This window comes from Cetorhinus maximus, chromosome 19 (assembly GCF_964194155.1).
Source record: "Cetorhinus maximus chromosome 19, sCetMax3.hap1.1, whole genome shotgun sequence".
Taxonomy (NCBI): domain Eukaryota; kingdom Metazoa; phylum Chordata; class Chondrichthyes; order Lamniformes; family Cetorhinidae; genus Cetorhinus; species Cetorhinus maximus.
The window spans coordinates 6266634-6279046 of NC_135897.1; the positions used below are offsets into that span (position 1 = coordinate 6266634).

Here is a 12413-nt window from a genome sequence, read left to right on the forward strand (position 1 = left end):
CCTTGAAGAGATTTATAAATGAGGATTAAGATTTTGAATTGTGGAATAGGGAGCCAAAGAATGTCAGGAAAGAAATGACAGGTGCAACCAAGATAGAGTACATGGACTTCGCAATACCCACTCAGACCTTAGTCCCACTGTGAGTCAACTAATCTCACTGAAACTTCATCTTTCCCATGAGAGATTCCCAGTTTCACCTTCAAAGGTCTCTCCTGGGAATTTTCTTCAAATTTGCTCCCACTTGGACGGCTTTAGCAATGGCCCACCTCACAGGGTTTCAATCTCGCCTTCCGAGATTCCTTCCTTGCTTCCTGAGTACACCCAACACTAGCTTACAAGCTACTTTCAGATCTATGGCCTTGCCAAGCAGAACACCACTGTTCCAAATGCCCACAGTAAGGAGTCACGAACTGTTGGCTGCCTCCTTAGATCTTCTGGGCTTCTTCAGTTTGATTAGCTGGGCTTCCCCTGAGCCCTCTTTTCAACAGGCTTGAAGAAGAGCTGTTCACTGACTCTTGAATTGATCTGGGGAACTATAAAAACACTCTCAGAGGGCCCCACCCTTGTTACTAGGCAGGAACCAATGTAACAAGCATTGGAACATCCTATATCTTAAATGTTACAATCTCCACAGACTGCTGATTTATCACCCAGAGACACAATGAGTTGAATTCATACCAGTGCTGATGGCAAAATATTGGATTAGTTCCAACTTGCGTAAGCCAGAACTGAGGAAGGAGTTGGGGGAGTAGAGCCTGCAAGTAATGAGAATGTGGAATTTGGTCTCAGCTGTGGTGCGGGAGGTAAAGGAGGAGGTGGACAAAGTTGCAGAGATAGAGGCAAATGGTCTTGGTGATGGGCAGCATGTGACAGCTTAAAGCTTTGCTAAGGATTGAATCGGACACAAGGGTAACAAACTTTCGGCCTCAGCCTGAGCAAGAGGCTGGCAAAGGAAATGGAATCTGGTGCAGAGTTTTTGGCACAAGCTTTGGTCTTCCAGGTGATCAGCTGAAGGAGAGTCTGACTTATCCACATTTTGATATTGGATAAGAAGTACAGAAGTTGTGGAGTCCAGTACGATGGAGCAGAACGAGGGCTGGATGTTGTCAGCATGAGTTTGAAACTGGCCCTCCACCTGCAGATTACATCATCAAAGGACAGCCTATAAATGAAGACAAGGAGGAGGCCAAGGCTGAAACCTCATGGTAGCCTGGAGAGGACTGTGCAGGACTGAAGGCGAAACCATTGCTTGAGATGTGCTGGCTATTTTGGGATAGGTAGGAGTGGAACTAAGCAAGGACACCTGTGTTGAGGATAAACACAAAGGAGAAGAAATAAAAGAGGGCGGGATAGTCAACTGTGCTGTATACCTTGTGGTAGTTGAGGGTAGGCAGGACAGAATCCAGGCTGGAAGAGCTCAGCCTGGAAATTGTAGGAGCATTGCGTTGGGTGACAACAGCACATTTAAGACTTTGAAGACAAGGGGAAGAGTACAAATTGACCAGAAGTGAGGGCGGGCATGCTATTCACTCATGAAAGACATTACAACCATGCCCAATCTTGTCCTCTGTACACAGAGATATGCAAAGATACAAACAGAATCTACACATACACATACATACAAACATGCCACCCCACCAACATATAGACATAAACTAACTTTCCAGGAAGGTTCACTGGTTGTATGATGAGGAATGGAAATCCAGGCAGATCTTTTATCCCGCTCCTTAGCTCAGGAGTTGGGACCAGATGTAGAGATCAGAAAACATAGTGCAGATCAGGAATAGAATCTAGAATATTCATGGTCTGTGAATCTCAGTAATACACTGACCCAAGGGGTGGTCTATGGTAAAGGATTGTTTTAAATTATCTACATAGTGATAGATTTAGGCAGGAGAAGATTTTCCAGTTGGTTCATCTAGAATTTCCTTGGTACATTTCGAATAACTTTGGATCCCACTTGTTGGTAAGAACTTGTTTTATCTCCTTCATGATTTCTTGTTCCAACATGCCTGTTGGTAATCTGTTCCTCATACTTATCATCCTTTTAGGAAAAAGTTCCTCCTTTTCTTATTTTCTTTTATTGTCCTTATGACCTTGTGCTTAAATCGTGTAATGTTGGGTGTGGCTCAGTTGGCAGCTTCCTCACCTGTCAGTCAGAAGATTGTGGGTTCAAGTCCCACTCTGGTGACTTGAGTATATAATCTGGGCTGACATTTCAGTGCAGTATTGAGGGAGTACTGTGGTGTTAGAAGTAGAATTTTTCTGATGAAATGTTCGTGGGGGCTCCATCTGCCATCTCAGGTAGACGGAAAAAGTCCTATGGCATTATTATGAAGAAAAGCATGAGAGTCTTTCCCATCGCTGTAACAATATTTATCCCTCAATCAACGTCAATAAAACAGATTTTCTGATCAGATTGTTGTTTGCAGGACCTTGATGTCTGCAAATTGGCTGCTGTGTTTCCTACATTACACCAGTGACTACATTTCAAAGTACTATAAAGCATGTTGGGACTTCTTGAGGTTCTGAAAGGTGCTATATAAATGCAAGTTCCTTTTCTCATATAACAGAAAAGTTTACTTTGTCCAAACAGACCTAAATCTAATTCGAATAAAATCCAGGTGTTACATAAACCAGAAATGATACAATTTTCATCACTTTGCATTTGTGTTTCGTTCCTCCTACACAATCCTATATTTTTAAACTCAGACTGTGTTCACTTCTTAAAGGTTAAGCAGATGGTTTAAAGCAGCAGGAATCAGGGGTACCAGTGGGGAGTGCGCAGCTGATTACCCAGCATTATCCTTGTCCCTCACTGTGTGCAGGCTCTTCTAGGTGTTTTGAGTCCCTGTTTGTGTTCCAATAAAATAGTTGGGTTCACATCATCATGTAATAATCTCCCATAACAATTCAGTGTTCCCAATAAATAACATGAATCCAACAGTTTACTGAATCCTCAGTCAGAGATTGAGGAAGATGGCAGGAAGTGAACATTCCAGTTTGTTTCCGCATAGCATTTATCGTTTTACTTCCTTCTTTGATCAGTCAACCTCTCCTCCCCACCCTATCTGTATAAAAGACATCTCGATGGTTTGGCACCATGTAAATGTGTAAAAATGCCCAGCAGTATGCAAGTGATTCCAATCATCAGCATGTCCATAAAACTCACAGAACATGGAACCAAAGCTTTTTACAAATATTTTACATCAATTTTTAAAAGTCCATTTTCATATGTGGGGTTTTTGTGGTTTTTTTTACAGCCAGAAAATATTTAATCGAAAGAAGAAGCCAACTTCGCTGTACCTTGACATGGGTTGGCTCTCAAACATCTGGGGCTGTGACGGGAGCCCAAGAAAGTAAGATAGAGTTCTGCTCATTCATTATAGGAAATATTCGAGATTCAGGAAATGCCTGGGTGGTTGGGAAAGGAGCAGTTTTAAGGTGCGTTTGGGTGATGGGGTTGGAAGGGGAGTGGGGGGGGGGGGGGGGGGGGGGGGGAGGGCGCGGGTAAAAGAGGTGTTGGGTGGGGAGAAAGGAGAAGTTTGGTGGGTGGGAGGAAGGAGGGGATGGGTGAGGGAGGGGTGGAGAGGATGGTTGGAGGGTTAGGAGGGAGAGAGCAGGAGCAATTGGATGAGGACAAGGAGAGGCCAGGTGGTGGGGCAGGGGGAAGGAGCGATAGGGTGGGAGGAAGGAGGGAGTGGCGGGAAGGAAGGAGTGGGTGGGATTGGGGAAGGAGTGGTGGGTGGGTGAGGGGAAGGAGCGGGTGTTGGGGCAATAAACAGTTTGGTGGGGGAAAGGAGAAGGTGGGTGGGTTGGGGAGAAGAAACGGGTGGGAGAGGGAAGGAATTCGTTAGTTGGGAAAGGGAGGAAGATCCTGAGTGTCACTCACGCAGTTATGCACTGGCTTGTATCTTGAACAGTACAGTTGTAATGTGATGGCATCCTAACTCGATCAGTTTCTATTAGTTTCAAATTAATTTTTAAATCAATCTTCAAGAGTTACTGTCTTAAAAGCCCCTTAAAGCATGACATATCTGTTCTGAACATCCCGTCAGTCAACGCAGTGTGACTGAGTGACTTTTCCAGCACTTTCTGTACTGTGGAAGTTTGGATCTATTCATTTTACTTGAGACAGAAGATTAACAGAAAGACAAATATTACCAAAAACAATCGGGAAAATGCTTTCGATGGACTTTGATGATAAAGAACAGATTTCGCGGCCCAAATAGCCAATGAGGATCATGAAACCACCCCACCCCGAAATGAAAATTGAACAAAGTTGATGTTTTTACAGATACCACCATACAACACCCATCACTGGTCTTTTCGCATTGAGAGAGGCGCTTGCAATTCTTGCAGAAGAAGTAAGTACTGTTTAGTTTCTGAATGTTACTTTCATAAAATGGAGAGATTTTCCTTAATATGCATGCGCTAGTGCAAACAAGTAGTCCCAAATCACCAGAACTTGGTTTCCAAGATAATAACCCATAAAGCAATCAGTACTCACGGCACCCTTCTCACAACAGTATCTAACTCACTGCACCCTCCCCACGACAGTATCTAACTCACTGCACCCTCCCCACGACAGTATCTAACTCACTGCACCCTCCCCATGACAGTATCTAATTCACTGCACCCTCCCCATGACAGTATCTAATTCACTGCACCCTCCTCACGACAGTATCTAACTCACTGCACCCTCCTCACGACAGTATCTAACTCACTGCACCTTCCTCATGACAGTATCTAATTCACTGCACCCTCCCCATGACAGTATCTAATTCACTGCACCCTTCTCACAACAGTATCTAATTCACTGCACCCTCCCCATGACAGTATCTAATTCACTGCACCCTCCCCATGACAGTATCTAATTCACTGCACCCTCCTCATGACAGTATCTAACTCACTGCACCCTCCCCACGACAGTATCTAACTCACTGCACCCTCCTCATGACAGTATCTAACTCACTGCACCTTCCTCATGACAGTATCTAATTCACTGCACCCTCCCCATGACAGTATCTAATTCACTGCACCCTCCTCACGACAGTATCTAATTCACTGCACCCTCCTCACGACAGTATCTAACTCACTGCACCCTCCTCACGACAGTATCTAACTCACTGCACCTTCCTCATGACAGTATCTAACTCACTGCACCCTCCTCATGACTATCTAACTCACTGCACCCTCCCCACGACAGTATCTAACTCACTGCACCCTCCTCACGACAGTATCTAACTCACAGCACCCTCCCCACGACAGTATCTAACTCACTGCACCCTCCTTACGACAGTATCTAATTCACTGCACCCTCCTCATGACAGTATCTAACTCACAGCACCCTCCCCACGACAGTATCTAACTCACTGCACCCTCCTCACGACTGTATCTAACTCACTACACCCTCCCCACGACAGTATCTAACTCACTGCACCCTCCCCACGACAGTATCTAACTCACTGTAACCCTCCTCATGACAGTATCTAACTCACTGCACCCTCCTCACGACAGTATCTAACTCACTGCACCCTCCCCACGACAGTATCTAACTCACTGCACCCTCCTCAGGACAGTATCTAACTCACTGCACCCTCCTCATGACAGTATTTAACTCACTGCACCCTCCCCACGACAGTATCTAACTCACTGCACTCTCCTCACGACAGTATCTAACCCACTGCACCCTCCTCACGACAGTATCTAACTCACTGCACCCTCCCCACGACAGTATCTAACTCACTGCACCCTCCCCACGACAGTATCTAACTCACTGCACCCTCCTCAGGACAGTATCTAACTCACTGCACCCTCTTAACGACAGTATCTAACTCACTGCACCCTCCTCACGACAGTGTCTAATTCACTGCACCCTCCTCACGACAGTATCTAACTCACTGCACCCTCCCCACGACAGTATCTAACTCACTGCACCCTCCTCAGGACAGTATCTTAACTCACTGCACCCTCCTTACGACAGTATCTAATTCACTGCACCCTCCTCATGACAGCATCTAACTCACTGCACCCTCCTCACGACAGTATCTAACTCACTGCACCCTCCTCACGACAGTATCATACTCGCTACACCCTCCTTACGACAGTATCTAACTCACTGCACCCTCCTCACGACAGTATCTAACTCACTGCACCCTCCGCACGACAGTATCTAACTCACTGCACCCTCCTTACGACAGTATCTAACTCACTGCACCCTCCCCATGACAGTATCTAACTCACTGCACCCTCCCCACGACAGTATCTAACTCACTGCACCCCCCTCACGACAGTATCTAACTCACTGCACCCTCCTCAGGACAGTATCTAACTCACTGCACTCCCTCCTCAGGACAGTATCTAACTCACTGCACCCTCCTCAGGACAGTATCTAACTCACTGCACCCCCTCCTCAGGACAGTATCTAACTCACTGCATCCCCCTCACGACAGTATCTAACTCACTGCACCCTCCTCAGGACAGTATCTAACTCATTGCACCCCCTCCTCAGGACAGTATCTAACTCACTGCACCCTCCGCACGACAGTATCTAACTCACTGCACCCTCTCCACGACAGTATCTAACTCACTGCACCCTCCTCACGAAAGTATCTAACTCACTGCACCCTCCTTACGACAGTATCTAAGTCACTGCACCCTCCCCACGACAGTATCTAACTCACTGCACCCCTCCTCACGACAGTATCTAACCCACTGCACCCTCCTCACGACAGCATCTAACCCACTGCACCCTCCTCACGACAGTGTTTAACGGACTGCACACCAGTCTCCGTGTAGTATCAGACTGCTGTCCCCGTGGTCACCATCCCAAACCCCTCCCCATTTCAGGATTGCATCTATGTAACTGCACCTCTTCCGCAGGACAATATCGAATCTCCATCATCTCTCATGTTATAGTCTCCAATTTTCTCCCCCTTTCTCTTGAGAAGCATTAACTTCTTCTGGAATACAGGGCAAGTACAGCAGGTACCCTCTATAGATGACCCAGCTGGTCATTTTTCATCCCTGACCCTAATTTCACTTTGTTGAACTCCCGGGACATCCCAGCCATGACCAATACTCTTCTCATTCAATGGTCATGCCTTAAAGCCTTCAACAGCTACAGGATCCCTGCTTAATTGCCAACAGTATGCCACATCTGTTTCATGTTTGCCAACTGCTGCCTATTACACCGTATCCTGCCTGTTTATCTGAGCCCTGCCCTTTACCATGTGTCCTGCATGTAGATGGTTTCGTGTTTTAAAAAGTGGTTGGGAATTATTCTTGTTTTTACAGCTTGATGTTTTGTAATGTGTCGGTGCTATTTGTACGCAGGGTCTTGAGAAAAACTGGAAGCTTCACCAGGAGAATGCTGAGTACCTACACAAAGGGATAGAGGACTTGGGATTAAAACTCTTTGTAAAGGACAAGGTAAGGAACAGCGCTGCAATCTGAAAACAGCTGTGCTGGTGACAGGCCACAGTAAAACCTTACACATTATTCATTGCAGGAATTGAGTGGCTGAGCATTCAAGCACAAGTGCCCTCAGTAGAACCATAAAACCATAGAAAAATGACGGTACAGAAAGAAGCCATTCAGCCCATTGTGTCTGTGCCTGCCAAAATGAAACAATAAAAAACTAGCTGCCCATTCTCACCCCACCTTCCAGCATCTGATCCATAGCCTTGTAGGTTACAGCACTTTAGGTGAAGGTCCAGGTACCTTTTAAATATGTTGATGGGTTCTGCCTCCACCACCAAACCAGGAAGTGAATTCCAGACATACATTACCTTCTGGGTGAAGAAATATTTCCTCATGTCCTCTCTAACCCTTCTACCAATCACCTTAAATTTGTGCCCCCGGTAATTGACCTCTCCACTAGGGGAAACAGTTTACTGTTTACTCTATCTAGGCCCCTCATAATCTTGCACACCTCAATCAGGGCACCCCTCAGCCTCCACCCTGCAGTTCCAAGGAAAACAACCCCAGCCTATCCAATCTTTCCTCATAGTTGCAATTTTCAAGCCCTGGCAACATTCTTGTAAAACTCCTCTGCACTCTCTCCAGAGCAATTATTTCCTTCCTGTAACGTGGTGACCAGAACTGTACACAAAATTCCAGCTGTGGCCTAACCAGCATTTTATACATTTCCATCATTACATCTTTGCTTTTGTATTCTATACCTCATCCAATAAAGGAAATCATTCCATATGCTTTCTTTACCAGCTTATCCACTTGCCCTGCCACCTTCAGGAACCTGTGCACATGCACTCCAAGGCCTCTACCACTCTCAATAGTAGCGGTAGAATTTATAGCGGTAGGACTATAGAGGGGGTATATGTGGTAATATTCCTGGGTGCTTCAGTATGAAAATGGTGTGAATTGAGGGGGATGGTCATGGAGTAAATATTTGCAAGAGATAATGCAGTTGTCCAGTGGTTAGGTGGAAGAGGGAAGGAACAGGTGGGTGGGAGAGGGAAGAAGCGGTGAAATGGAAGGGGTAATGGGGTGGGAGAGGGATGGAGTGGTTGAGCGAGAGAGAGAAGGGATGTGTGAGTATCACTGGACAAACAGCATTCTTTGAAGTACTTAAACTCTGGTAAGACCTTTGAATTGGGAGCAGCTGATAAAAACTTGCAAAATCCCTGGTGTAGAGCATTGTGCTATACGAGTGCGAGAGCTGGACCCTCAATAAAACTAATGAGAAGAGGATTACAATTTCGGAAATGTGGCTCTGGCAAAGGGTTCTTAGAATCAGCTGGTCAGAGCAAAGAACCAATGAATTTGTCTGCAGGAAAATCCAAGTCCCAGCATTGAATGGGTTTATAGCTTAAGTGAAGAAGTGGAATTTGAGAAAGTACAATCACTGGGAAAGGTAGGGTGACAGTCTGGTGTTGGGGACAACAGAAACTGAAACATCAGGAAAGAAAAGAGGACTAGATGGGTTGGACAACATTAAAAACTGGTTGGAAGGAGGAATGACAGTGGCACACAGAATTGCAGTGAGCAGAGGGAAATGTCTACAGCCCCTCGGGGTCTATGGCTAATTATGAATGGATAGAATAACATATCTTTCTATTTCTTTCTTCTGCATGTACGTATCTGGCTTCTATTTATATGCAAGTCTGCAATCCATCTCAACCATTCCATTTGTAGTGATTTAACCTTTTTGATTACTTTTTGTACCTGTATCCTAACTTCTAGTGATTTGTGTACCTTGAGGCCCAAATACCTCTGTTCCTCCACAGTTCCTTGTCTCTCATCATTAATATTTCAATTTGACTTTCTTCAGTCCAAAGCAAATGACCTCACACTTGTCCACACTGAATTCCATCTGTCCACTCACTTAATCTACATGCTTTTGTAACTTCCTTGCCCCCATCTACACAAATTACTGTGTCAACGAACTTGTGTCATTTGTAAACTTGAATATGCAACTTCAGGTCTTCATCCAAGTCACTGATATAAGGTAAAATGCTGAGATTATTATGACACCATTTATGGGAATGGAGGTGAAAAACAAAACTGATGAACTAAATCTCACCTGCCACGTGGCATAGATGAACTTGTAGCCCTGAATGTCCGGTCCTGAAGGAAAACAGTGCATTGACGTAAATGGGGTGGGACAACCAGTGAGGAAAAACATTTTAAAAGTTTGTCCTTCACCCTTCAGGCCATAAGACTCCCCACAGTTACAACAATTGCGGTACCAGAAGGTTATGAATGGAAAGACATCACTGATTTTATCATGAAGAACTATCAGATTGAAATCACTGGAGGACTGGGACCCACTTTTGGAAAGGTAGGACTTGGATTGGGGGTGGACCCACTGGGAAGATCCCTGATATATTGAATGATGGTTTGTAACAATGTTACTGTGATTATTTTACCTGTACATTTTGGCAGGAGCAATTTCACTGCAACAGGGAGCTGATTGTCTACATATGCGGCTGAAGAACATTACCCACTGTAAATTAAGAAAGAGCATTAATAGAGTAGTCAGATCTTCATTACCTGGAGACATGAAGCATAGCTAAGGCTCTAGGAAAAGAGATGGTTTTTGATGGTCTGCCTTGAAAGGAGAAAAAGGTCTTGTGGTGCAGTAGAAGCGTCCCTACTTCTGGGCCAGTAGCTCCCGGTTCAAGTCCCACTCCAGGACTTCATGGCCAAGAAAGATATGTTCATAAGGTGACCAGACCGGTTGATTATCAGCCTGTAAATCCTTCCATTACACTTGATGGCAGATGGTAAGAGCAGGAGAGTTTCCTGCTCAGCCATACTGCAGAAGGCAATGGCAAACCACTGCAATACTTTGCCAAGCATAATCTTGGACCAATCCAATGGAAGTCCATGGTTGTCAATGCCTTCTTAGGGCATAGTACTAGAAGGCGGCCCTAAAAGGATGTAATCCTTTGGTGAACCTTTCATATTTGTTTCCAAACACTCACCTGCATTACTTACATTTATTCTGCCCAAACTAAAAAGAATTGTCTATTGCTAGTATACTGCTTAAAGCATTCTCTTCACCTTGGATTTCTCACATGGCAAGTTCCTAATCTTGGCTGAGTAGCTGTGGAGAAATGACTGTGCAGACTTCACATGGAGGTCAGTCCAGCAGGCCATCACTAGCCACTAGTACAGAAGCCACCAAAGTTATACTTCAATCACCTATGGTTGATGTCATTATTGTCACTTAATTTTTTTCACACTCATTTCTTGTACATAATATTCAGAATATTCTAAAAGCAGAAGACAAGCTATGCCTTCTTGTAAAAATACTTCAAAGCCATTCTGTTTATATTGGGAAGACTATTGCTCCAAGATACAAGAAAATTAAATTATTAACCTTTAATTCCCAAAGATGTCCCATATACAAGTCTTCAGGATGTCCAACAGCAGGTTGAAGATAGAGCTATAGCTCTCTTTGATAAAGGGTATACTCCCTCAAAGTGCAACCCTTGTATCTCCACTTGAAATGTGAGATTGATGGATTTACGCTAATATTTCTAAACTATCCATGACTAAATAGCTATTTTTCCTGGTCTTTAGGTTTTGCGGATTGGATTAATGGGCATCAACTGCACAAAAGCCAACGCGGATCTTGTGCTTGGAGCTTTGAAAGATGCCCTTAAGCACTGCAAGACAAGCAAGCACTGAGCGAATACTGGATTGAATAACAAGCATTGCATTATTTTAGCCTTTGTTATAATAAAACAGAACATACTTTCAACTGTACCAAACCCTAGCAATTACCAAACACAATCCAAAAAGCTAGCCATTTAATTTAGTCCCCAGTTCCTATCACCATATGGAATCCCAAAGGAGGTGTTGAACTAATAGTGAAGAGAACCATTAAATTCAATCTTTTCCAATTTGATACATTAATGTTTTGAGAGGCTGGTATATTGTTTGAAGACTACTAACATCAACCATTAACCTCGATTCTCTTTTTGGCCTAGGAAACTTAAGCACACTGAAGATATTAATCACTTTTGCCTTTACCTCAGATTTAGCATAGTCCCCTGATAGGTTTGGGTGTCAGAAGAAGAAGGGGTGGGTCTGGGCTGTGGATCATGGATTATTACAGTGACACAATTTAAGGAAGGGAAGTGCATCCAAATCCCCATCCATCCAGACAGGCCAGTGAAGTCACTGTGGGTATTTAACTGAAACAGCAGGGGAACCTGATGGTAGAGACTCTGCTTTTTGGATACTCTGATACATCGAGGTATTGTGAAGATGGAGGCCCTCAATGTATTAAGTATAACTGTTATGCATTGTATCAATTCAATATATTACAGCGTGAAATTAAATAGATCATATTTGGGTATTTACTGAATAAACACTAATTTCAGTGCTGTTCTTTCTTGAATTTTTAAATTGGTATGTAAAACCTCACAAACACTACATTAATGATAGGGTTGCCAACTGTGATTAAATGTATACCTGGAGGTCATCATGTGACTTGCCCCCATGTTCTAACCAATAGTCGACCAACACATCCATCCTTGTGATGTACTGCCTTCCAAAGCAATTGGAAAGCAAAAAGACTCATTACCCAATTGGATGATGTTTGACTATCAGTCAAACAGCCCCCCCCCCACCCCACCCCCCCCACCCCCGAATTTTTAATATTCTTATATCTGGTAAAGAGAAGTGTACAAAGAAAATGACCGAAAAAAACCCAATCCTTTTTTGATGTCCTGATGATTTTTTTCCAGGGTTGCACAGAGTTGTGTCCTGTAGATTGATCTTTAATTCCTGGAGACTCCAGTCCACATGGAGAGTTGGCAACTCTGACTAATGACATGTTATCAGTTACACAATCAAATTATTATAAAATTGTTTCCCCATCCATCCTCCAATATTTGAGATTTCTAAACAAGGTTGACACTCCAGAGCAGCATTAA

General features: G+C 44.1%; 1 protein-coding gene across 1 annotated transcript in view; it reads left to right on the forward strand.

Annotated features, from left to right (window-relative positions):
* The window catches only part of LOC144693617 (alanine--glyoxylate aminotransferase-like), a 33956-nt gene extending 22091 nt beyond the window's left edge, over window positions 1–11865 (forward strand). Inside the window, exons 7-11 of the mRNA XM_078563441.1 lie at window positions 3264–3359; window positions 4298–4367; window positions 7339–7434; window positions 9677–9805; window positions 11053–11865. Coding sequence (XP_078419567.1) covers window positions 3264–3359; window positions 4298–4367; window positions 7339–7434; window positions 9677–9805; window positions 11053–11160 — 499 coding nt within the window. The 3' untranslated portion in view covers window positions 11161–11865. The remainder of the gene's footprint in view (window positions 1–3263; window positions 3360–4297; window positions 4368–7338; window positions 7435–9676; window positions 9806–11052) is intronic.
* Window positions 11866–12413: the final 548 nt, after the last annotated feature.